General features: G+C 52.8%; 1 protein-coding gene across 1 annotated transcript in view; it reads right to left on the bottom strand.

The window, feature by feature from the left end:
* Positions 1 to 13,262: 13,262 nt before the first annotated feature.
* Positions 13,263 to 25,281, bottom strand: part of HTRA3 (HtrA serine peptidase 3) — a gene marked incomplete at its 5' end in the record, with an annotated part of 48,999 nt that continues 36,980 nt past the window's right edge. The window contains 3 exons of the mRNA XM_004383553.1: positions 13,263 to 13,428; positions 16,518 to 16,613; positions 19,471 to 19,519. Coding sequence (XP_004383610.1) covers positions 13,263 to 13,428; positions 16,518 to 16,613; positions 19,471 to 19,519 — 311 coding nt within the window. The remainder of the gene's footprint in view (positions 13,429 to 16,517; positions 16,614 to 19,470; positions 19,520 to 25,281) is intronic.

The following is a 25,281-nucleotide window of genomic DNA, read 5'->3' as shown; positions in this document are numbered from 1 at the left end:
GAGATGATACCTCATTGTAGTTTTGATCTGCATTTTTCTAATGGCTAATGATTGTGAGCATTTCTTCATGTGTCTGTTAGCTGCCTGAATATCTTCTTTGGTGAACTGCCTGGTCATATCCTTTGCCCGTTTTTTAATTGGGTTGTTTGTCTTTTTGTTGTTGAGGTTTTGCAGTATCTTGTAGATTTTAGAGATTAGACGCTGATCGGATTTGTCATAGGCAATTTTTTTTCCCAGTCTGTAGGTTGTCTTTTTACTCTTTTGATAAAGTCTTTCGATGAGCGTAAGTGTTTGATTTTTAGGAGCTTCCATTTATCTGGTTTCTCTTCTGGTGCTTGTGCATTGTTACTTACAGTCCGTATTGTGTTTATGCCATGTGTTAGGGCTCCTAGAGTTGTCCCTGTTTTTTCTTCCATGATCTTTATCGTTTTTAATTTTATATTTAAGTCTTTGATCCATTTTCAGTTAGTTTTTGTGTATGGTGTGAGGTATGGGTCTTGTTTCAGTTTTTTGCAGATGGGTATCCAAGCTGTCTTTTCCCCAATTAATGGATGTTGGGCCTTAACAAGAACAGAACTTTTAACTTTGCCTTACCTGAATGATCTCATTTCATCCTTAGTCATCTACTGCTGCAATAACAGAAATACAACAAGTGGGTGGCTTTAACAAACAGAAGTTTATTCTTTCACAGTCCAGGAGGCTAGAAGTCCAAATTCAGAGCATCAGGTCCAGGGGAAGACCTTCTCTCTCTGCCGGCTCTGGGGAAGGTCCTTCTCATCAATCTTCCCCTGGTCTAGGAGCTTCTTAGCTCAGGGACCCCGGGTCCAAAGGAAGTGCTATTCTCTTGGCTTTTGTTTCTTGGTGGTATGAGTTCCCCCTGTCTCTCTGCTGGCGTCTCTCTTTTATATCTCAAAAGAGATTAATTTAAGACACAGTCTAATCTGGTAGATTGAGTCCTGCCTTATTAACATAACTGATGCTAATCCTGCCTCATTAACATCATAGAGGTAGGATTTACAACACAGAGCGAAATCGCACAGTACTGGTAATCTTGACCTAGCCAAGCTGACACACATTTTGGGGGGGGATCATAGTTCAGTCCATGACACGTCCTAACAAGACCCCTCTCAGCTGTTCACACCATGGTTCCCAGCATGCGCCTACGTTCAGGGTGCTCTAGGTGGAAACAGAGCTGCTCACGAGGGCACGGGAGACTGAGGGCAGCAAGGAAGGGACATGTGCCCGGCCTGAGCCTCATGACCACCCTCTGAGGAGGGGTGGCTGCCCTACCTCACTGGCACAGACACGAGGCCCAGAGAGAGCTGGGGTAGCAGAGGTGAGGTGGGAACGCAGGCCGGTTTGGACCCGAAGCTTTCGCTAGGCACCTGGGCCAAGTGACAGGGATGCAAAGACGCATCAGAGAGACCCAGCCCTCAAGGGGCTCACATAAAGCAGTGGCGGGGGAGGAACAAAGAGGCCACCCCCGGCTGAGGGGTCAGGGAAGGCTTCCCAGAGGCGGTGGTATTTGGTCCTGGGGAGGAGGAGGTGCATGTTCAGACGGTGGGTTCCCAGAGGGATGGAGGCAGAGCCATGTTGGTGCACCCTCAGATTCTCCCCGGGCCACCCCCTGAGCTCCCGAACCTGCCGCTGGTGGAGCAGAGCGTGGCCTCAGCAGCCACCTCTCCCAGATCTATTTTTAGACCATTTCAGCTCTAAAAGCAAACACATTGTTAAGATAATGGCCAACTTGGATTCCATCCACAAACAGGCCCTCTTCTTCCACACCAGAATAGAAAACAGCACTATTTCTGGGTGACACAGCCTTTTGATGGATCACGGCCAGATCAGATCGTGGCCCAACCCTTGGATGACCAGGATACATCAGTGCTCCCTACCCAAATATAGTATAAGAATGTAGGCAGAAGCACGCTGCAATTAATCTCATAAAACAACACCTTCCTATGGGGCAGACCGCGGTGCCAGGCTTGTGGGAGGAGGCAGACGTCAGAGAGAGCCACCATCCTACTTGGCAAAGCGACTGCCTGAGAGAGTGCTTTACTGCTGCCAGTACTTTCCCCGCTGACAAAGCCACTGGATGCGGGGAACAGAGAGGAGCTTTCTGGCCAAGTGAACAACAGTAGAAACAGCCCCTGGTTATTTGGGGGCTTGGTAAAGTAGAGGGTCAGTGAAAAACAAGAAGACCCTCAACGAGATGAATTGACACAGTGGCTGCAACGATGGGCTCAAGCATAACGATTGTGAGGATGGTGCAGGACCGGGCGGTGTTTCTGTTGTACATGGGTTGCTGTGAGTCGGGGTCGCTGTGAGTCAGAGCCGACTCAACGGCCGCTGACGTCAATGACAAGTTACTGATTGGGGTGGTTCAAATTGTTTGCGCTCAACTGCTAACCTAAAGGTTGGCAGTCTGAACTCACCCAGTGGCACGTCGGAAGGAAGGCCTGGCAATCTGCTTCTGTAAAGTGACAGCCAAGACAACCCTATGGAGCAGTTCTACTCTGTAACACATGGGATCGCCATGAGTCAGAATTGACAGCAATCACAGGGTTAGTTATTTATTGCGAGCTCGCTGTGTGCAGGTCTCTGTGAAGTGCTTCACCTGCGTTCTCTCTCAATCCACATAACAAGCGCAAGAGAGAGATGGAGTTTTAGCTTTTAGGAGAGCGAACTGAGGCTTAGAGAGGGTAAGTAACATGCCTTTTACCCAACTAGTAAGGAGAAGGTTTTGGGTTCGAGTTCAGGTCTGTTAAACCTCAGAGGTCATGGGCTCACTTTCTTCATGACATTGCTTGTTTGTCTTGCCAGACCTCATTTTATCCACCCCCAAAGGCCAGCTCAAATGTCACCTCCTCCAGGAAGCCTACCCTGCCTGCCAGAGCAGGGGTCACACTGAGGCGCCATCCCTGCCAGACCGAGAGCTCGTGCATGTGGTCATTTCTTTATCCCTCGAGCCAGCCCAGAAAACTCACCCAGGGAAGGTTTGGAGATGCAGGCTCAAAAGGATCAGTTAGCGACCAAGCCTTTTAGTCTATAGGAAAGGAAACTGAGGCCCAAGGGGGAGGGGCGGTAGGCAGTATCATGCAGTGGTCAGGGCCTGAGAGTCCAGGGTCAGAGACCTGGATTTCAGTTCACACTCTGTCACCCTGTTAGACGTGTTTGTGTGGTGCCTCAGCTTTGCCATGCGTTAGGGATTGAATTGTGTTCCCCCCCAATAGGTGTTGGAAGCCTAAGCCCTGTTCCTGTGGATGTAAACCCATTTGGGATGAGGGTTTTCTCTGTCATGTTAGTGAGGCCAATTCAGTGTAGGGTGTGTCTTAAATCCAGTCACTTCTGAGCAACACAGACGCAGTAAAGACACAGTGACGGTTGACGCGTGTGTCTGGGCACGATTCTCCGTGCTTTGGCAGTTACGATGGAGCTTGGCACTTTTTAATGATGTGATCACCTCCATGATGAGATCTGATATGATGTGATCACTTTCATGATGAGATCTGATATAATGTAACCACTTCCATGATGAGATCTGATATAATGTAACCACTTCCATGATGAGATCTGATATAATGTAACCACTTCCATGATGAGATCTGATATAATGTAACCACTTCCATGATGAGATCTGTTGTGAGCAGCCAATCAACTGAAGGGGAGTTTCATTGGGGGCGTGGCCTGCAGCCAATATAGGTGGACTTTCTCGCTGGCCTTTGCTGGCTCTGGATCCTGTAGCTGGCTCCTGTTAGTCTGGCCTCTAGTTCTTGGGACTTGAGCCAGCAGCTTACCTGCTGTCTTACTTGCCAATCTTGGAATCTGACCCGATCTTGAGTTTGCCAGCCCCTGCAGTTACAAGAGTCAGGAGAAGCCTCCAGCATGACCCACAGACTTGGGACTTTCCAGCCTCTATAATCGTGTGAGCCATTTCCTTGATATAAATCTCTCTATAGGCATATTTATACACTTTACTGGTTTTGCTTCTCTAGAGAACCCAGCCTAATACAGACACTGAGGCAAGAAGAAAAAACAGAGACAGGTGCCGTGTGAAGATCCCAAGGAACCAAGGAACGCTGGGGCTGCAAACGCTGAAAGAGGCATGGACCTTCCCCTACAGCCTGCAGAGAGAGAGAGCGAGCGCCCTGAATGGGGACTGCTAGCCTCCTGGACTGAGAACATAAATTTCTCTTCTTCAAAGCCACCCACTTGTGGTATTTCTGTTACAGCAGCACTCGGAGCCTAAGACACTGTGCGTGTTACGGGATGCTGAGTGTGCTCCCACTACAGGGCTAGCAAGAGTGATAAACCAGAGTTCGAGCCCCTCAAGTGCCTAACATGAGCCCCACAGCCAGCACCCCACAAGTGTGTCTCTTTATAGGTATGAGAAAACAGACCTTGATTCCACAGCAAACGAGGAGAAATGCAGATGTAGTTCCTTGTTTTATCTGCATGTGCCCCAAATGTGATTTTGTGAATCTGTCAGGGCTTGCTGACCGGGGAGAGAATTCAGGGGAAGTCCGTGACCAGCAGGCCTCACTGAGCAGCCAGCCTGGACCACACATACTGTGTACGCGGGGGGCAGCACGTGTGCACGCTCTGGGCATACACACGTGTGTGCGTGTCGGTAGTGGGTGCAGGAGTCTCTATGAGTAGACTCGGTGGGAGGTTGGGCCAGGTCAACAGCTACATGGAGGCCAATCCCTGTTGTTGCTGTGAGCTGTTGAGTCAATTCTGACTCACAGCGACCCTACATGACGGAGTACAACTGCCCCATAGGGTTCAGAACCTCTGAAATGAAGTAACATCAGTGAGGAGCAAGGGCCACAAGGACGTATCAGGCCCCCACTCAACAAATGGTGCACCCAGAGCCAGGAGACTTCCTGAGTGTGTGCTGTGTGCACACTCGTGGATGATATCTGTGTGTATGCTGCGTGTGCACAACTGTGTGTGCACCTGTGTGTGCTGTGTGCACCCATGTGTGGTATGTGTGCACACACGTGTGATGTGCATGCATTCACATACTGCTGTGTGTGCAACCATGTGTGCTATGTGTGCACACATGTGTGATGTGCGTGCATTCACATAATGTTATGTGTGCACCAATGTGTGCTATGTGCACACTCACATGTGCTGTGTGTGCACTCAGATGCTGTGTGTGCACTTTTCCGTGCAGGGTGTCTGTGCACTCACATTGCTGTGTGTCCGTGCACTCATGTGCTGTGTGTCCGTGCACTCACGTGTCCCATGTGTCTGCACACTCACGTGTGTTGTGTGTGTCCGTGCGCTCACGTGTGTTGGGTGTCCGTGCACTCGTGTGTGTTGTGTGTGTCCATGCACTCACGTGCTGTGTGGCTGTGCACTCACATATACTGAGTCCGTGCACTCACACGTGCCGTGTGTCCATGCACTCATGCGTGCTGTGTGTCCGTGCACTCACGGGTGCCATGTGTCCGTGCACTCAAGTGTTGTGTGTCCGTGCACTCGTGTGTGTTGTGTGTGTCCGTGCACTCGCGTGTGTTGGGTGTGTCTGTGCACTCGCGTGTGTTGGGTGTGTCCCTGCACTCACGTGTGTTGAGTGTGGTGAACTCCTGTCACCAGGCTGTCCTGACTGAGATTCCCTGGAGCCTGGCAAGGGCCTGGGGAGCAGCTTGGTGACCACTGTGGGTGGAGGGACGGTGAGCCATCAGAGAGGACATGCTCCTCCGTCTTCAGAGGGGACCAGGGCTCAGGGAAACCAGTAGCAATGAGAAAGTGGCCGTTGCCCACACCCCGCCCTCCGCCCCAGCTCCCGTCCTCGCTTCCTCCCCTCCTCCCGGCATCGTCACACCCCTGGGCATCTCGGCACGCCTTGATGTGGACTTCTGGCTTTGGTTTGGAGTGATGTGGCAAGAATGGAGCCCAGAGTTTTAGAGTTGGAGGGGTTCCCGAGTCCCAACCAGAGTACGTTCACTCCGCAGCTATGAGCGCCAGGCCCCATGGCTGGCTCTGGGGTCCACTGTGATCTTAACAAGTGTCACGGCTCCTGGGCTGACATTTTAGCAGAGTCACCATACACATGAGTGCCCAGAACCAGGAGTCCCCCGGAGGAGCAGGCCTGGCCCGGCCGGGCTTCCTGCAGCAGCAAGGTGGAAACGAGCTTGGAGAGAGGATGGGTAACAGATGACCCAGACTTCATGGCCTGAACAGCACACCTATATTCCCCCACTGTTCGGTCAGTCTGAAGCTGGTCTCATGGGGCTACAGTCAAGGTGTCGGCAGGCAGGTTCCTTCTGGAGGCCCCGGGGGCCCGGTTTCCATGCTTTTTCTGGCTTCTGGAAGTCACTTGCCACCTTTGGCCCCCTCCTTGCACCCCTCCGACCTCTTGCTCCCGTCTTCACAATTTCTGCTACTTTTTCTTGGACCCCCCTGCCTCCCTCTCAGAAGAGTACCTGGGATGCACTGAAGGAGCCCTGGTGGTGCAGTGGTTAAGCGCTCGGCTGCTAACCAAAGGGTTGGCGGTTTGAACCCACCAGCCGCTCTGCGGGAGAAAGACCTGGCAGTCTGCTTCCATAAAGATCACAGCCTTGGAGACCCTCTGGGGCAGTTCTACTCTGTCCTACAGGGTCGCTGTTATGGATTGAATTATGTCCCCCCAAAACTTGTGGGTCAGCTCAGCTAGGCCATGATTCCCAGTATTGTGTGACTGTCCACCATTTTGTCATCTGATGTGATTTTCCTGTGTGTTATAAATCCGACCTCTATGATGTTAATGAGGTAGGGTTAGAGGCAGTTATGTTAATGAGGCAGGACTCAATCTACAAGATTGGGTTGTGTTTTAAGTCAATCTCTTTTGAGATATAAAAGAGAGAAGCAAGCAGAGAGACGGGGGACCTCATACCACCAAGAAAGCAGTGCCCGGAGCAGAGGGTGTCATTTGGACTCGGGGTCCCTGCACTGAGAAGCTAATAGACCAGGGGAAGACTGATGAGAAGGACCTTCCTCCAGAGCTGAAAGAGAGACAAAGCCTTCCCCTGGAGCTGGAACCCTGAATTCAGACTTCTAGCCTCCTGAACTGTGAGAGAATCAACGTGGGTTTGTTGAAGCCCCCCGTCTGGGGTATTTCTGTTAGAGCAGCCCTGGATGCGTAAGATAGTTGCTGTGACTCGGAATTACTCGACGGCGATGGTTTTGTTTTGGTGACGCATTGGGCCCACCTGCGTGACCCAGGATCCTCTCCCATCTCAAGATCCTTCACTTGGTGCATGTGCACGGTCCCCCGTGCCATGGAAGTCACGTACGCACAGGTCCCCGGGGTGAGGATGGGGACACAGTTATTCAGCCGGACCCAGAGGATAGTCGGTAGGAATGAAGCCTGCACGGGAAGTCTGGGAGAACATTCTAGACAGAGGGAAGAGCTTGTGCAAAGGCCGGAAGGTGGAGAGAGTGAGGGGAGGGAGGTGGGAGCAAGGCCTGATGCCCGTGGACGGAGGGCCAGGGATGGGTCACACTGTGAGTAGGGTGTTGGGTGTCAGCTGCCTGTCGGGGCAGAGAGGGGCGTGGTGGAGGCAGGTGACCGTGTACAGACACAGGCTGTGCTGGTGTTGGCTGGTGGCCCCGACCCCACTCTCCGCCATAGCCCCAGGTGTGTGGGCTGGGTCTCGGACCTGCCCGTTCCAAGAATGCCGATCTTTGCTCATCGAGGCTCCAGATCCACTGGTCCTCTGAGGCAGGAGGGAGGGGTGCAGGAAGGAAAATGCTGTGACATCAGGCCTGCCGCTCCCACGCCCCGCCCCCACCCCCGACCCTGGCCCAGCCCCATGGGTGCAGCCACAGCTGTTTGCTCTTGCCCAGCCTGGGCGGCTCAGGGGCCCTGCCCGGGTCACCAGGAGGCGGGCATCAAATCGCGGCCTTGCTGAGGGCCCCCTGTGACCCGGAGCAAGGCCATCCCCCTCTGGGCCTCAGTTTCCTCCTCTGTAAAATGGGGCATTTGGACCCAGGGCCTGCAGTGCCCCTTCTGAACCTGTACTCGCAGGCTCCCGGCGTTTATCCAGGACCCAGTGGGGTTCCCCCTCATGCCAGGCCCTCAGAGGCAGCCAGGCGGGGCAGCCGGTCCTGACGGCTCAGGCTGCTGGCGGGCCACATGGCGACGGCCTTCGGTGGCTCCCGCCTGCCTGCCCAGGCCTGGCAGGGATCCACACGTGTCTGCTGAGCATGTTACTGAAGCCCCGGGCACTGCAGGCTGAGGGCTCCCAGGGAGGCAAGAGGGAGGTCAGGAAGTGATGGCAGCGTGCAGGTGGACAGAGGGACCGAGGCCGCAGAGTCCTGTAGTGACCACTCGGGGTCCCTGAGGCTCAGCACCGCCACCAGCTGTGTCAACTCCGATTCACAAGGGACCCCACGTGGGTCAGAGTAGAACTGGGCTCCACAGGGTTTTCAGTGGCTAACGTTTCAGATATAGATCTCCAGGCCTTTGTTCTGAGGTGCCTCTGGGTGGACTGGACCCCCAACCTTCCGGTTAGCAACTGAGCCCGTTTCCCATTTGCACCACCAGGGAGTCAGGCAATGTCCGCCCAAGCCCAGCTGTGGAGCCCCCGCCCCTGGAGAGAGGAGCCCAACCCGCCGCTGGGACCACCTGAGCACCTTTGTCTCCCAGCCCCCTGATGTGGCCTGCCACCCACCACCTGTGCGTCCTGGTGATGATGTGGTGGTGGTCACCCACCTCCTCTGTCCTGTGCCTCCCAGCACCCGGCCCCAGGGTCCTCAGTCAGTGGGGGTGGGGGTGAGGGTGGGGGCGGAGCTGAGGAGGGGGCGCCGCGACAGGGCGCCTTCACCTCCACTGCCCACCTGGTCTCACCACCACCCTGGAGGGCTGTGGCGGGTCATTCGTTCATTCATTCATTCATTCGTGCATTTTGCAAACATGTGACCGGGGCCGCCTCCACACCAGACCCGGGGGCAGCGGCCGCGGAGGGGTGGTGAGGGAAGGTTCTGCGGCCGCGGAGGGGTGGCGAGGGAAGGTTCTGCGGCCGCGGAGGGGTGGCGAGGGAAGGTTCTGCGGCCGCGGAGGGGTGGCGAGGGAAGGTTCTGCGGACCGGGAGGCCCACGTGTGCAGGTAGAAAGTCGAGGCTCAGAGCGGCCGATGCCCGAGGTCCCGCAGTGGTCAGGGCTGTGGCACCGTGCCTGCGGGGGAGGGCCGGGCAGACCCTTGTAGGGCCTGGGCGGCGGCCTGGCTCGGATGCTCGTCCGCGCGGGAGGGGCTCGCCGACACCCGTTTACGGTCACAGGACGCACAGGCGCCGGCAGGCAGCTGCCTCAGCAGCCGGCGGTGCATCCGAGCCGGAGGATTGCACAACCGCCCGGCAGCTGGCGCGCTCCGGGGAAGGTTGTTTTTCACCGAGCACAGCTGGGGAGCAGCCAGGGGGACCAGCTGCCTGGCTCCGAGCCGTCAGAGCTGGGCAGCTGCGGGAGAGAGGGGCCTTGAACCTCAGGGAGCCCGCGCCCAGTGCTGCAGGGCTGGCCCGGGGCGGGCGCACCAGTGATCCCAGCGTCAGCTGAGGGCCATCTGAGAGCCGGCCGGCCCTCCGCTGGGAGGAGGCAACCCTAGGCCTCCCGATGCGGACGGAGAGCTGAAGACCCAGCCCAGGCCAGCGGAGGCCACAGCCCGGAGCTCAGGGACCCCAGTGCCCACTCCCCATTTCAGATTGGTAGCCTGAGGCCACAGGGGCTGGGGAAAGGAGTGGGAAGTGTGAGGTGTACTGACCAGAGGTTAGGTACCCCAGTGAGGAGCAGCAAAGCAGGCACTCTCTCCCGCTTTAGAGGAGTTTGGGGCTCATCCTGCTCCCCATTCTTCCTGCACCTGCATTCCCCACCATGCTCGTTCTCTTCCCACAAAACTGCGCCCTTGCTGGGTTCTGGGGGCACTGAAGAAGGGGCAATGCTGGGGGGCTGCTGCCACTGAGGACTCCATAGAGGGCCTCTCCTACCCTGGGTCCAGTTCTCAGGGAAGAAGTTTCTGGAGCTGAGTGTCGTATTTGGGGTTGCCGTAAATAAATGAATCAATCAGCACGTACTGGGCCTCTGCTACGAGGGGCTGGGGGCTGGCATGAGCCCCCCTCTGCAGCAGAGAGTGTGGGTGCCCCCAACATCACTCCCAGGTCTCCGGCAGCTGCCGGGCCCCTCTGCTCTTTGGTCTGAGGTCCTCTTCAGCAGTGAGGACCCCACTCCACCGAGCACGGGGCAGCCGGAGTGCAAGGAGTTAACATCTGCTGGGGGGGGCCCTCAAGGGAGGGTGGGAGTCTGTGGACACCAACTGGCTTCTCTTCCCCCTTCCTCAGTCTCCCCGCTCCCTCACTCTGCTGCTTGGGGTCACCTCCCACATACAGTGCCTGCCCCCGCCCCTGACCCAGGGCCTCCTTCCAGGTGAACCCATATCCTTAAGGACTTGTTATGATCCCATTTCACAGACCGGGGCGCTGAGGCTCAGAGGCGGTGACTGAGGTCCCAACACGCAGCAGAGGCGGTGCGCACTGGGCTTCCGGACCTCACAGCCTCTGCTTCTCTCTGCAGTGGTGGGCGTGGCTGAAGGGGGTCTTGGGTCTCGGAGAGGCCTCGAATGCCAAGGCGAGCGTGCACGTGGTCCAGGTGGACCAGAGCGCAGCCGCCCATGTAGCGGTGTCTGCGGCCATCCAGGGATGGGAAGACGGAGCCGAGGGGGTCACGGTCTGCCAGGGGGTGGGCGCGAGGGAGGAGAGGTGCGCTTCTGCAGTTGCATGTGAGCAGGCAGTCCTCAGAACTGATTCTGGAACGTTCTACAGTGACCATGACCTTCCCGGAGCGTGAGCTGTTGCTTCCCCAGACGCCGTTCTCCTCAGCCCCGCCCCGCCCCACTAGGACCCTCTCCTCCCCCTCCGCGCCCCTCCGCCGTGCCCCTCCCTTCCCCCCCGCCGTGCTCGTCCTCCCCCTCCCACTGCGCTCCTCTGTGCTCTCCCTGGTCAAGTTGACGGCTGTCAGGGCCCGCGCACCCGTGGCCCTGGACGTCTGCCCCCAACACCCCGCAGGCTCCTGACTCTTGGCTGAGGCCCGTGTGGCCACAGCGCTGGGGAGGTGGGGAGGCTCCAGGATGGAGGAACCAGGTGACCACAGCCGTGGCCGCCCTGTGTGTGTAAGCCAAGGGCCCTGTGCCGGCGGGTGAGCGGGGCCTGGAAGGGGGCAGACTTAGGACTGTTCTACATGGTCAACGGGAACCAGGCTCAGGGTGTTGACAGACGGGTGGGGGCAAAGGGGAGGTCGGGACGGACAGCACCTGCTGGGGTGGGCCCCACCTCCACTCTCGGGGTGGGCAGAGATGAAGGAGGGGGGGACCATCCCCATGTGTGGCTGACCCAGCTCTGGGGCCGTCTGGCCGGGTGTGCTGTGAGCACGAGGGGCGGATGGGAGGGTGGATCTGACAGGCAGGGAAGTGTGGGCTGGGTGGGCTGGAGGAGGTGTGGGCCGGGGTGACCACAGGCTGGGAGTGGGCCAGCCCTCCCTCCACAGGGGCTGCCGGCCTGATTTCGGAGCCCAGTGGCCCCAAGATGAAGGATGGGGATTCAGCACCCTCATCAATCAGCGGCCAGCGACGGCTTCCTGTCCTTTCCTGGGTGTGGGTCCCAAGGGCTCACCCGCCCCTCTAGCTGCCCAGTGCACACGGCACAGCCACACAGCCTCGTGGTACCGACAGGCCGTCTCCAGGGCCCCGAGAGCCCCGTCTTGGGGATTCCGTCTGCTGCCATCTGAGGTCAGCCCCATGGCGGGCCCTTTAGAGGTCCAGGCTTGTCCCTCCTGGGCCCTGGAGCGTGGAGGGGCTGGGAGCTTAGCCACTGTCCAGCCCCTCCTGGAGGGAGCAGGAAGCCAGGGCCACACAGCTGCCCAACGCCCCGGGTCCTCCCAGCTTGGTGGCTTGGAGCCCAGGCAGTCGGCAGCCCTGAGTTTCCTCCTTCTCTGCCTGTCCCTGAACAACTTGCTTTAATCGCTTCCTGCCTCAGTTTCCCCACTGCTGGGAGGGTTGCCTGAGGATGAAACAGGACAGATGGGGGACAAGCTCTATCACAAGGCCTGGCACACAGGCTAAGAGGACTCACCACAGCCAGGCCCTGAGTTAACCCATCAACGTCCGTGACAACCAGAGGTCCCAGTGTCAGCGCACCTCTTGTGCAGATGGGGAACCACGGCGGTGGGGGAGGCATGGAAGGGGGGGCTGGGGTCCAAGCCCAGGCGGCCTGCTCAGCCCACACGCCCGACAGCTGTTGTTCTCGCCAGGGGGTGCTGTGTTAAAGGCCACTTTGCAGGATTCACTTGTGGGCCTAGAAACGTGTTGGGTGTGGTTCCCCGGGAAACATGCCAGCCAGCGGGGGCTCAGACTCTTTGCTCGTCAACTTTAATTTCCGTACAGTAGAGAAACATACAGTACAAGCAACACGTGACTGGATTTTACAGCGAAGCTCACAATATACCTCGAAACAGGTGTCCCCAGCGAGACAGAAGGCGCCGTAGAAGCGGTTGCTGCACCCCAGCATGGTGTGGGGGTGAAGCCGGCTCAGTTCTTGCACGGTGCCCCCTCCCGCAGGTCCTGCTTCCTCTGCCTCAGCCCCCAGCCTGCCTCTGGGACGATGCACTCCCAGGTGTGAAGGAAACATGGAGGGTCAAGCTCGTCGCCACCCACAGGGCGCCGGCAGCCTGGCCAGGCCCCACCTGCTAAGAGGCAGCCAGAGGTGTCCCGCCCTCTGGGGCTCCGGGCTGTGAAGCAGACAGCCCCGGTCATAGTACTTGGAGGGCATGGAGGTGGAGGGACGCTGGAGCCCTGGAGCCCAGGAAAGCCTTCCTGGGTGAGGAGACTTGGGCGTGAGACCTGAAGGCAAGGTAGGGGAGAGTGTGCAAGGGGAGGATGGGGGCAGGAGGAACAGGTGGGCATTTCAGAGGGAAGTACCAACAGGTGCGGAGACAAGGGGGAGGAGGAGAGCTGGGCCTCTTGGGGAACTATAGAAGTCATTTCTGGACACCCAAGACCTCGGAAGGCCGCCCCAGAGGCGCTGTGCGGCCCTCTCAGGCACTGGGACCGGGAGCCAGCACCCCAAGGCTGACATCAGAGCCTCCAGCCGGCCTCTGGCCCTCCAGGGGGCGGGCTGTGGCTCTGCTGAGGACTGATCCCAGTCCTTCGTCCGGTCGGCACACCTTGGGCTCATAGGCCTCACACCCTGGTCTGTCGAAGGCCCGGGCTGGGCAGTGGGGCGGCGCCCAGCTCACAGGACCACCTCGGGCGCAATGCTGAAAAGCAGGTCGTCATTGCCCCGCCGCACCTCCAGCAGGAGCGGTGACTCCGTCAGCACAGCCTCCTGCAGCTCGCTGGAGTCCGCCAGGGGGCGCCCGTTGACTTTGACGATGAGGTCGCCATCTTGGATGCCACCTCTGCCAACAAGAGAAACACTCTGTCACCACACACGCACCAGCTGGGCCAGGGCCCCGCGTCTGGGCCTCAGGAGAGCTCATTTCCACAGTTTGACAAAAAACAAAAAAATCAACCAGAAAGAACTGCGCCGTGACTGCAGATCTTAAACCAAAACGCCAAACCAGTTGCCATCGAGGCGACCCTGGCTCATGGCGTCCCCGTGTGTCAGAGTAAAACTGTGCTCCACAGGGTTTTCAATGGCTGAGTTTTCAGAAGTAGATCGCCAGGCCTTTCTTCTGAGGCACCTCTGGGTGGACTTAAACGTCCAGCCTTTTGGTTAGTAGTGGAGTGCTTAACCATTTGCACCACCCTATCTGACCTGATCGCCGTTGAGTCGATTCCGACTCATAGCGACCCTATAGGACAGAGTAGAACTGCCCCATAAGGTTTCCAAGGAGCAGCTGGTGGATTCAAACTGCTGATATTTTGGTTAGCAGCCGAGCTCTTAACCACTGCGCCACCAGGGCTCCATTTGCGCCACCCGGGACTCTGCAAAGATCTGAAGAAAACCAGTGTCATACGGAGGCCGCCCATTTTTCCAAAGGACTTCTTCCAGGCATCAGAAGGGCTGCGTTCAAGTTCTGCCTGCTGCTTTCCTAGAGGGGCTGCTTCGGGCCAGTTACTCTGCCCTTGGAGCCTCAGTTTCCCCATCTGCAGCCCCGTGTAGGACAGCACATGGCAGAGACTGGTGTTAATGCTGCTGCAGTGACTAAGCGTTCCGGCAGGAGGAGGCAGAGCTGTTGCACCAGCCTCTCCATGACCGTCCCTCCCTGGACTTTCTCACCCAGAAGGAAGGCAGGAGGGCGGAGTGGTAAGTGTGTGGGCACCCGGTCAGGCCGATGGGGCTCTAAGCCTGGCTCCATGCATGCCCACTGTGTGGCCGTGGAGAAGTAGCTTCTCTAAGCCACAGGCTCCTTCTCTGTGAAATAAGCTGAGAGCAGCCAGCGGCCCTGCCTGGGTCGCAGCAAGGAGGAACTGAGATGCTGCGTGCGGGAGGCTGGCTGCCTCCTGCTCTTGCCAGCTGGGCTGGCCCGGGGAGGTGCCTGCACAGGGCCAGGGGCTTCGTGTATCCACCTCTCAACCATCCTTACCAAAGGCGGCTGTGTGCGGGCTTGGGTGCTATCTGCGTTCACCCCTGAAGGCCACAGTCCCAGCTGAGGGGCCCTCTTCTGGACTGAATTGTGTCCCCCCCAAAATATGTGTTGGAATCCCAACCCCTATACCGGTGGATGTGACCCTGTTTGGAAACAAGGGTTTCTTTGTTACGTTAATGAGGTCACACTAGAGGAGGGTGAGTCCTAAACCCCATCCCCTCTGAGTTAGGAAAGAACCAGAATAAACAGAGACGCGGTGGGGGGGGGGGCAGACGCCACGTGACAGCCAAGGAACCAAAGAACGCCCAGGTTACCGACAAGGAAGGAATCGACGTGGCCGAGACCTTGATTTGGACTTCCAGCCTCCAGACCCGCGAGAAAACAAATCTCTAATCTTAAAGAACCCCTTGTGGGATTCATGTTACAGCAGCATTAGGAGACAGACAGACCGTGTCTCCAAATAACCCCTGTGGGACAGAATAGAATATAAAACGGAAACAGGTCCGTCGTGTCGATGGGACCATGTGGGGCTGCAGTCCTGTGGCTGGCTCCTCTCCACCCCAAACCCTAGACCCCTAGGCCCCTCTGTGGATCACCCCAGCTTCTGGAAGTACAGTTTAAAACCTCTGATCTGATCTGTCATGGATTGAACTGTGTCCCCACGACATATCTGTCAGCTTGGCTGGGTCACGATTCCCAGTATTGTATGATTGTGTGTCATTCTTTCATCTGATGTGATTTCCCTATGTGTTGTAAACTCTATCACTATGATGTAGTAAGATGGATTAGTGGTAGTTATACTGATGAGGTCTACAAGATTAGGTAGTGTCTTAAACCAATCTCTTCTGAGATATAAAAGAGAGAACCGAGCAGAGACACAGAGGAACCTCACACCACCAAGCGGGCAGTGCCAGGAGCACAGCGTGTCCTTTGGACCTGAGGTTCCTGCGCTGAGATGCTGCCAGACCAAGGGAAGACTGATGCATCACGAGGACCTTCCTCCAGAGCCGACAGAGAGAGAAAGCCTTCCCCCGGAGCTGACGCCCTGAATTTGGACTTGTAGCCTATTGGACTGTGAGAGAATAAACTTCTCTTTGTTAAAGCCACCCACTCGTGGTATTTCTGTTAGAGCAGCACTAGATGACTAAGACATGATCCAACCCATCCGTTGTATAGATGGGGAGACTAAGGCCAAAGTCCAGAAAACCAGCTGCTGTCAAGTTGACCCTGACTCCTGGCAACCTCACGTGTTCCATAGGGTTTTCAATGGCTGATTTTTCAGAAGTAGATTGCTAGGCCCTTCTTCCGACATGCCTCTAGGTGGACTCAAACCTCCAACCTTTTGGTTAGCAGCCAAGCACGTTAGCAGCTGAGCGCATGAACCATTTGCATCACCCAGGGACTCCGAGGCCAAAGCAAGGGGAGAGATTTTTTCAGTCCTTCTCAGGGAATACATCAACCACATGGTTATATTATAACTTCACCACACTGCATGCCTTAACTTACGATGTTGCAGACTATAATGTTTCTCTAGCACTTGGCAGGACTTTGAAAGACAACAATGCTTTATCTCATTTGATCTCGACACCGTCTCCCTGGGTAGAAAGAGTAGGCTGGATCATCCCCACTTTACAGATGAGGAGACTGAGGCCCAGCAAGACCCAGCCAGCCACAGGGTGGGGGAGAGACAAGGGAGATGTTGGCTTAGGTGGGTATGTTTAGCCTCCACTCCTCTATCTCCCCAGACCCAAAGGAAAGGACATTCTGAAGCCTCCTCCAACTTCCACCTGCCCCATTACGTCACCTTGCCAGGAAGCTCAAGGTCAACCACGGACACAGCAGTAAGCATACAAGGTCAGTGCAGCAGGCCCAAGCCCCAGGCCCCATGCTACTCCCCTCCCCGAGTGTCTGCCCCCTCCCATCCAGCCTCTCCGCTGCCCCCGGGCGGAGCCTACCTCTGAGAAGGTGAGTTTGGAACAACCTCTTGCACGTAAATCCCACTGCTGACCTCTGGGAAGTCTGGGTTACTGGCCTTCAGTTCTTCCACCAAGCTGAAAGATAGTTCACCTGTTAGAGAACGTCCTCTGAGCCCCAGAACCGGCTGTGGCATAAAGCTGCCCCCTTCCCTCTACCGCCCAGGCCAGACAAGGAGCTCTCTGTGGGTGCCCACTGTCCTGTCCTGACACTGATCACACGGGGCTGTCGCTGTATGTTATCTGTTTGCCCACTAGACAAGAGCTCCTTGAGAAAAAACAGAGGGAAAGTTGGTACAGTGGAAGGCAGACCATGGGCCTGAGGACTGGCCTGTGTCTTCTTCAGGAAATCTTCCCAGAGTGCCTCCTCCTCTACCCCAGCAAAAGCAGGGTGGGGAGGCTGGTGCTTCCCCTGGTTCTCTCAGCCCTGTCACACTGGGGATGACATGCAATCATCATGGGCTGTTTGCTTGTCAGTATCCCCCACTGGACTGTGAGTCTGAAGGGTCAGTTATCATAGCTTATTCTGATCCAGAGACTGCATGGATAGAAAGATGGGTGCATAGAAAGAAAGAAGGATAGATGGATGATGAAAGGAAGAGTGGAAGGGTGGATGGACAGAGGATGAATGGGGAATGAATGGATGGGTGGTGGATGGAGAGATGGATGGATGCATGGATGGATGGTGGATGGATGAAGGGTGAATGGATGGATGGATGGTGAATGGATGGATGGAAGGTGAATGGATGGATGGGTGGATGGATGGTGAATAGATGGTTGGTGGATGGATGGATGGTGGATGGATGGAGGGTGGATGAATGGTGGGTGGATGGATGGATGGATGGTTGGATGGATGATGGATGGATGGAGGTGGACGGATGGATGGATGGGTGGGTGAATGGAAGAACACTATTATTTTTAAGGGATAAATTGGCATATTGGTCTTGCATGCAAATTGCTTTCAAATTTATTCCCTGTCAATGGATTGAATTTTTCCCCTCAAAATATCTGTCAGCTTGGCTGGGTCATGACTCCCAGTATTGTATGATTGTGTACCATTTTGTAAATCTGATGCGATTTCCTTATGTGTTGTAAACTCTATCACTATGATGTAATAGGATGGATTAGCAGCAGTTATACTGATGAGGTTTACAAGATTAGATAGTGTCTTAAGCCAATCTCTTTTGAGATATACAACAGAGAAGTGAGCAGAGACACATGGGAACTTCATATCACCAAGAAAGCAGTGCTGGGAGCAGAGCGCATCCTTTGGACCTGAGGTTCCTGCACAGAGAAGCTCCCAGACCAAGGGAAGACTGATGCATCACAAGGACCTTCCTCCAGAGCTGAGAGAGAGAGAAAGCCTTCCCCAGGAGCTGACGCCCTGAATTTGGACTTCTAGCCTACTGGACTGTGAGAGAGTAAACTTATCTTTGTTGAAGCCATCCACTCGTGGTATTTCTGCTAGAGCAGCGCTAGATGACTAAGACACTCCCTAATTAACAGTCACTGATATAGGAAGAAACAGTATTTTAGGGATTGCATGCGTTTGTGGTGCAATAGTTAAGCACCTGGCTGGTAACTGAAAGACTGGTGGTTTGAACCCACTAGCCTCTTCACGGAGGATGACCTATTGACCTGCTCCTGTAAAGATTTCAGCCTAGGAAACCCTATGGGGAAGTTCTACTCTGTCACATGGGGTCACTAGGAGTTGGAATTGACTCAGTGGCACACCACAACAAGATGAGTTTGAGGGTTTCCTCAACTGAATGTGCCTTCGTACTTCCCTGAGCTCTGTACTGCAATGACTCTGCCTTCTTCAAACCCTGAGACGTGACTGCATTCCCCTCCCTCTCTCCCTCCTCCTCCCCACCCCTTCTTTTTTCACTCCTTCGGTATTTCTAGGGTGCCCACTCTGCGGCATACCTGGTCGGGGCAGAGCAGAGGGACAAGCGGATGCAGTCCTCACTGCCAAGGAGCTCAGGGTCAGGTGGGGAGGCAGGCCCACAACCAGGAGCCCCCACCACGGGGCCAGAGCTACTGAGCAAAGAGGGGGCCCCACCTCCCTCCTGGGTGGCCTGGGAGGTGCAGTGGGCTGAATAACCCCATTGCCATCAAGTCCATTCTGACTCATAGCAACCCTATAGGACAGAGTACAACTGCCCCATGGGGTTTCCAAGGAGCGGCAGGTGGATTCGAACTGCCGACCTTTTGGCTAGCAGCCGAGCTCTTAATCACTGCACCACTAGGGCTCTGTGGGCTGAATAGTGTCCTCCAAATTCATGTTCACCTAGAACCTCAGAATGTGTCCTTGTTTGGAAATAAGGTCTTTCCAGATGTAGTTAGTGAAGGACTCTGAGATCCAATTATCCTGGGTTAGCGTCGGCCCTGAATCCAGTGGCTGGTGTCTTCATGAAACAGAGAGGTTTGGACACAGAGACATAGAGGGAAGGTGGCATGTGAAGACAGAGGCAGAGATTGGAGAGATGCGGCCACAAGCCCAGGAACGCCTGGAGCCACCAGAAGCTGGAAGAGGCAAGGAAGGATCTCCCCCTAGAGCCTCTGGAGGGAGCACGGCACTGCTGACACCTTTATTTCAGGCTTCTGACCCCAGACTGTGAGAGAACACATTTCTGTTGTTCTAAGGCCCCCAGTGTGTGGTGATTTGTTACAGCAGCCCCAGGACAAATCCAAGAGGCTTCCTGGAGGAGGAGGTGCCTGAGTGGAGTCCTGAGGCTATAAAGGAACACACCAGGCAGAGAAGGGGAATGGTGTCCCAGGCAAGGGCTAGACTGGCCTGAACAAAGGCTCAGGAGCAAAAGCAGGTCTGCCCTTCTGAGGGCCCACAAGCAGCCAGCAAGGCAGGCCCAGGGCCTGGGCGGAGGACAGGGTGTGGGTGGCTGGAGAGATACAGGGCTGCCCTCCAGACACTGACCTGGGTGTGATGGTCCGCATCCGTATGCCAATGAAGCGCTTCTTCCAGTCTGTAAACAAACATGGACTCCGTTAGATCAACAAGACCAGAGGGGACATAAACCCTCCTGAGACCAGCAAGAGCCTTTGTAGCTGCCTGTCCAGCCCAGAGCTGTCGGCTCCAGGGGCTGCACCCTGCACCCTCCCTGGGGCTGCAAACTTATCCCGCTGTCTATCCTGCACCCTTTTCTAGGGACAGCACTGTCTCCACCCTGCACCTTCTTTCAGGGTGAGCACTGTCTGCTCCCTCCTCCAGAGTGAGCAGTGTCTACACCCTCCTCCAGGATGACCACTGTCTGCACCCTCCTCCAGGGTGAGCACTGTCAGCTCCCCACACCCTTCTCCGAGAGTGCACATAGGCCCTTGTTCAGAGGACGGAGGCTGAATCTCATCTGTCTCCAAAAGAATGACTCAGTTTCCATCCAAGGTGGAGAAAAGGGACCCCATTTATCCTGTTGTCCAAAACAATTAAAAAGGTGGACAAAGTGTATAAAACCACAGTTCTCACGACCCTGGACATTGGGCTTCCAAGACAGAGATCCCTGAGAGACAGAAAGCCAACAAGGGGAGCCGTAAGTTTGTCCCAGCTTGCTGTCTACATTTCAGGCTGTGTCTCAGGGCGGGGAACCTGGATGGAGCCTGGGGACTCCCTGAACTGAAGAGACAGACCTGGGAGTCTGTGGAGGCCACAACAGTCAGAACTTGGAGAGAAAGCCAGGGAGGAGCGAGCTACACAGGGAACTCCAGAGACCCTCAGAGGGGCTCCTTCAGCCCCCTCAAGTATTCAGCTAAGTATTGATGCCTGTCAGAAACTACTGGATACCAGGGAAGGAATCACCCAGAAACATTAGTGGAACAATCCCTGGAGCTCACACAGGGTCAGGAACAGTGCCTGCTCCTACTGACCAGAGAGGAAAATCTCATAATTCACTGGGCACTGGGTCAAGTACTCAGAAGGGTTTTGCCTCAGTACCCATTGCTGCCCAGTCGACTCTGACTCATGGTGATCCATGTGGTACAGAGTAGAACTGAGCTCCATAGGGTTTTCTTGACTGTAACCTTTACAGAAGCAGATCACTAGGCCTGTCTTTCATGGTGCTGCTGCATGGGTTCGAACCACCAACCTTTGGTTAGTAACCAAGAGCAAATGGTTTGTGCCATCCAGGGACCTTTTGCCTAAGTAGTGGGTCAAAATTAACTCCAGACTAAGCACTATACTGGTCCCACCTAACAAAGCTTAAAAGCAAAATCTGGAAGGTTCGAATTATTTCCAGACTTAACTGTGTGCCAGAAAAAAAGCTCAAGAATGTAAAAATACCCAGCACCCAATAAAGTAAAATTCACAATGCCTAGCTAGCATCCAATAAAAAATTACCAGGCAAGTAAAAAAGCAGGAAAACATGACCCATATTGAGGAGAAAACTCAATCAATTGAAACTGACCCAGAAATAACATTTGTATATTCTGGACTATAAAACAAGTTTCAATGCATTTTTTAAAAATTTATGTTATACAAAATACGCTCTCTGGTCACAACGGAATTAAATTATAAATCAATTATAAAAAGGTATCTAGAAAATTCCCAAATGCTTGGAAGCTGAATAACACACTTCTAAGGAACCCATCTTCAAAGAACAAATGAAAAGGGAAATGAGAAACTATTTTGAACTGGATAAAAAATACAACACACACACACACACAATACAACACAGCAAAACCTGTAGGATGCAGGTAGAGCAGTCCTTTGTTAGGTTGTGCTATGTTAGGTACCATCGAGTCAGTTCCGACTCATAGCGACCCTGTGTACAACAGAACGAAACACTGCCGGATCCTGTGCCATCCTCACAATCGTTGTTATGTTTGAGCCATTGTTGCAGCCACTATGTCAATCCATCTCACTGAGGGTCTTCCTCTTTTTCACTGACCCTCTACTTTACCAAGCCTGATGTCCTTCTCCAGGGACTGGTCCTTCCTGATAACATGTCCAAGGTAGGTGAGACTTAGTCTCACCATCCGTCTTCTAAGGAGCATTCTGGCTGTTCTTCTTCCAAGATAGATTTGTTCGTTCTTCAGGCAGTCCATGGTATATTCAATATCCTTCGTGTCTTAGTCATCTAGTGCTGCTATAACAGAAATACCACAAGTGGATGGTTTTAACGAAGAGAAGTTTATTTCCTCACAGTCAAAGTAGGCTAAAAGTCCAAATTCAGGGTGTCATCTCCAGGGGAAGTCTTTCTGTCTCTGTTGGCCTTCTCATCAGTGTTCTCCAGGACCAGGAGCTTCTTGGCCCAGGGACCCTGGTCCAAAGGACGCGCTCTGCTCCCAGCACTGCTTTCTTGATGGTATGAGGTCCCCCTGTCTCACTGCTCACTTCTGTCTTTTATATCTCAAGAGATTGCCTCAGGACACAATCCAGTCTTGTAGATCAGGTCCTCCTTACTAACACAACTGCCACCCATCCTCCCTCATTAACATCGTAGAGGCAGGTTTACAACATACAGGAAAATCACACAGTACCAGGAATCATGGCCTAGCCAAATTGATACACGCATTTTTGGGGGACATAATTCAAACCATGACACTTTGCCAACACCATAATTCAAAGGCATCAATTCATGTTAGGTCTTCCTTATTCATTGTCTAGCTTTTGTATGCATATGAGATGATTGAAAACACCATGGCTTGGGTCAGGGGCATCTTAGTCTTCAAGGTGATATTTTTGCCTTAAAGGAAAATTAATAAAACTAAAATGCTTATTAGAAAAGATGAAATGTTCCAAATCAATGACCTCTCTACCTGAAACACTAGAAAAAGAAAATCAAATGAAACCCCAAGTAAGCAGGTGAAAGAAAACAATATGAGTGGAAATCAATGAAATTGGAAAGAGAAACACAAGGGAGAAAATAAATGAAACCAAAAGCTGGTTCTTTGAAATCAATAAAATTGATAAACATTTAGCCACACTGATTGGGAAAAAGGAGCCCTGGTGGTGCAGTGGTTAAGAGCTCAGCTGCTAACCAAAAGGTCAGCAGTTCAAATCCACCAGCTGCTCCTCGGAAACCCTACAGGGCAGTTCTACTCTCTCCTATAGGGTCACTATGAATCAGAATCAACTCAGTGGTAATGGGTTTAGTTTTATGGGGTTGATCAGGAAAAAAAGAGAGTTGACACAATTATTAGTATCAAGAATGAGAGCGGTGACATCACTACAGATTCTACAGACATTAAAAGGATAATAAGAGAATATTCTGAGCAACTTTATGCCAATAAATTTGACAACTTAGAAAGAACGGGCAAATTCCTTGAAATTTCCAAACTACCAAAGCTCACTCAAGAAAAAGATAGATAAAAACCACAGTCAGATGCTCCTTCACACCCACTAGGATGGCAATAATTTTAAAAAAAGATAACAAGTGTTGGTAGGATATAGGAATCCTATATAGATATATATATAATATACTGCTGGTGGGAGTGTGAAATGGTGCAGCCACTTTGAGAAACAGTCTGACAGTTCCTGAATTGATTAAACATAGAGTTACCATACTGACCAACAGTTTCACTAGTAGGTATATACTCAAGAGAAATGGAAACATGCATCCACACAAAAACTCGCACACGAATGTTCACTGCAGTGTTATTCAGAATAGCTAAAAAATGGAAACAACTGAAGTGTTCATCACCAGATGAATGAATAAACAAAATGTGGCACATCCGTACAATAGAATCGTGTTCAGCCTTAAAAAGGAATGAAGTACAAATACGTGCTACAACATGTATTGATGAACCTCAGAAACATTATGCTATATGGAAAAAGCCAGTCGCAATCGTTATATGATTCCATTCATACAAATGTCCGGAATAGGCAAGTCTATAGACATAGAGAGGAGATAAGTGGTTGCTTAGGACTGCAGTGGGGGCGGCTAAAAAGTGGGGGTGGTGATACCTAAAGGGCATGGGTTTCTTTTTTTAATAGATTTTATTTTTTAGAGCATTTTTAAGTTGATGGAAAAATTGTACAGAAAGCACAGAATTCCCCCATATCACTCTCCCCTCTGCACACTGTTTCTTCTATTACTAAAATCATGCATTCCTGTGGTCTGGGGTTTCTTTCTGAGGTGATGAAAATGTTCTAAAATTGACTGTGGTGGTTGCTGCCCATATCTGTGCATATACTAAACTCTATTGCGTTGTACGCTTTCAATGGGTGACTTGGACGGTATGTGAATTATGTCTCAATCAAGCTGTTTTTTAAAATTTTTATAGAATATATGTTGTTGTTGTTGTTAGGTGCCATCTAGTCAGTTCTGACTCATAGCGACCCCATGTACAACAACGAAACACTGCCCGGTCCTGCGCCATCCTCACAATCGTTGTTATGCTTGAGCCCGTTGTTGCAGCCACTGTGTCAATCTAACTCCTTAAGGGTCTTCCTCTTTTTTCACAGACCCTCGGCTTTACCAAGCATGATGTCCTTCTCCAGGGACTGGTCCATCCTGATAACATGTCCAAAATATGTGAGACATAGTCTTGCCATCCTTGCTTCTAAGGAGCATTCTGGCTGTACTTCTTCCAAGACAAATTTGGTTGTTCTTTTGGCAGTTCATGTTACATTCAATATTCTTTGCCAGTACCATAATTCAAAGGTGTCAATTCTTCTTTGGTCTTCCTTATACATTGTCCAGCTTTCGCATGCATGTGAGGCTACTGAAAATACCATGGCTTGGGTCAGGCCCATCTTAGTCTAAACTTAGACTAAAGAAGAAAGAGATAACCTAATCTATTAAAGGAATTGAATTTGTAATTAAAAATCTTCCCACAAAGAAAACTCCAGGCTCAGATGATCTTACTGGAGAATTCTACCAAACATATAAAGAAAAGATAACACCAATTCTACACATTCAGAAAACTGAAAATGAGTATTCCTCTACTCATTACCCTGATACCCTCACCAGACAATAAAAAGAAAACTACAGACCAATATGCCACATGAAGATGGATGCAAAAATTCTTTTAATCTTTTTAGCAACTTGAACCCAACAATATGTAAAAAAGGATATATACCCTAAAGACCAAAGAAGACACCTTTGAATTATGGTGTTGGTGAAGAATATTGAATACACCATGGACTGCCAAAAGAACGAACTAATCTGTCCTGGAAGAAGTACAACCAGAATGTACGCTCCTTAGAAGCAAGGATGGCGAGACTACGTCTTACACACTTTGGACATGTTATCAAGATGGACCAGTCCCTGGAGAAGGACATCATGCTCGGTAAAGTAGAGGGTCAGGGAAAAAGAAGAAGACCTCCAAGGAGATGGATCGACACAGTGGCTGCAACAATGAACTTAAGCATAACAAAGATTGTGAGGATGGTGCAGGACCGGGCAGTGCGTTGTTCATGGGGTCGCTGTGAGTCAGAACTGACTAGATGGCACCTAACAACAACAACATCTGGGGCTCATCCTGGGAACACAAGGTTTGTTTAACATTAAAAAAAAAAACAACCAACCAACCAATGAAGTTTACCATGTCACAGACTAAAAAGAAAAACCACATGATCATCTCAGAAGATGCAGAAAAAGCATCTGACAAAGTCTAACATCCACAGAAATAGGAAGGGAAATTCTTCTTTTTTTAATTGTACTTTAGATGAAGGTTTACAGAACAAATAGTTTCTCATTAAACAGTTAGTACACATATTGTTCTATGACAATGGTTAACAACCCCATGACATGTCAACACTGTCCCTTCTCAATCTTGGGTTCCCTATTAC

Source organism: Trichechus manatus, unplaced genomic scaffold (genome assembly GCF_000243295.1).
Source record: "Trichechus manatus latirostris isolate Lorelei unplaced genomic scaffold, TriManLat1.0 scaffold00111, whole genome shotgun sequence".
In the NCBI taxonomy this organism is placed as follows: domain Eukaryota; kingdom Metazoa; phylum Chordata; class Mammalia; order Sirenia; family Trichechidae; genus Trichechus; species Trichechus manatus.
This window is presented reverse-complemented; position numbering and strand designations above follow the sequence as displayed.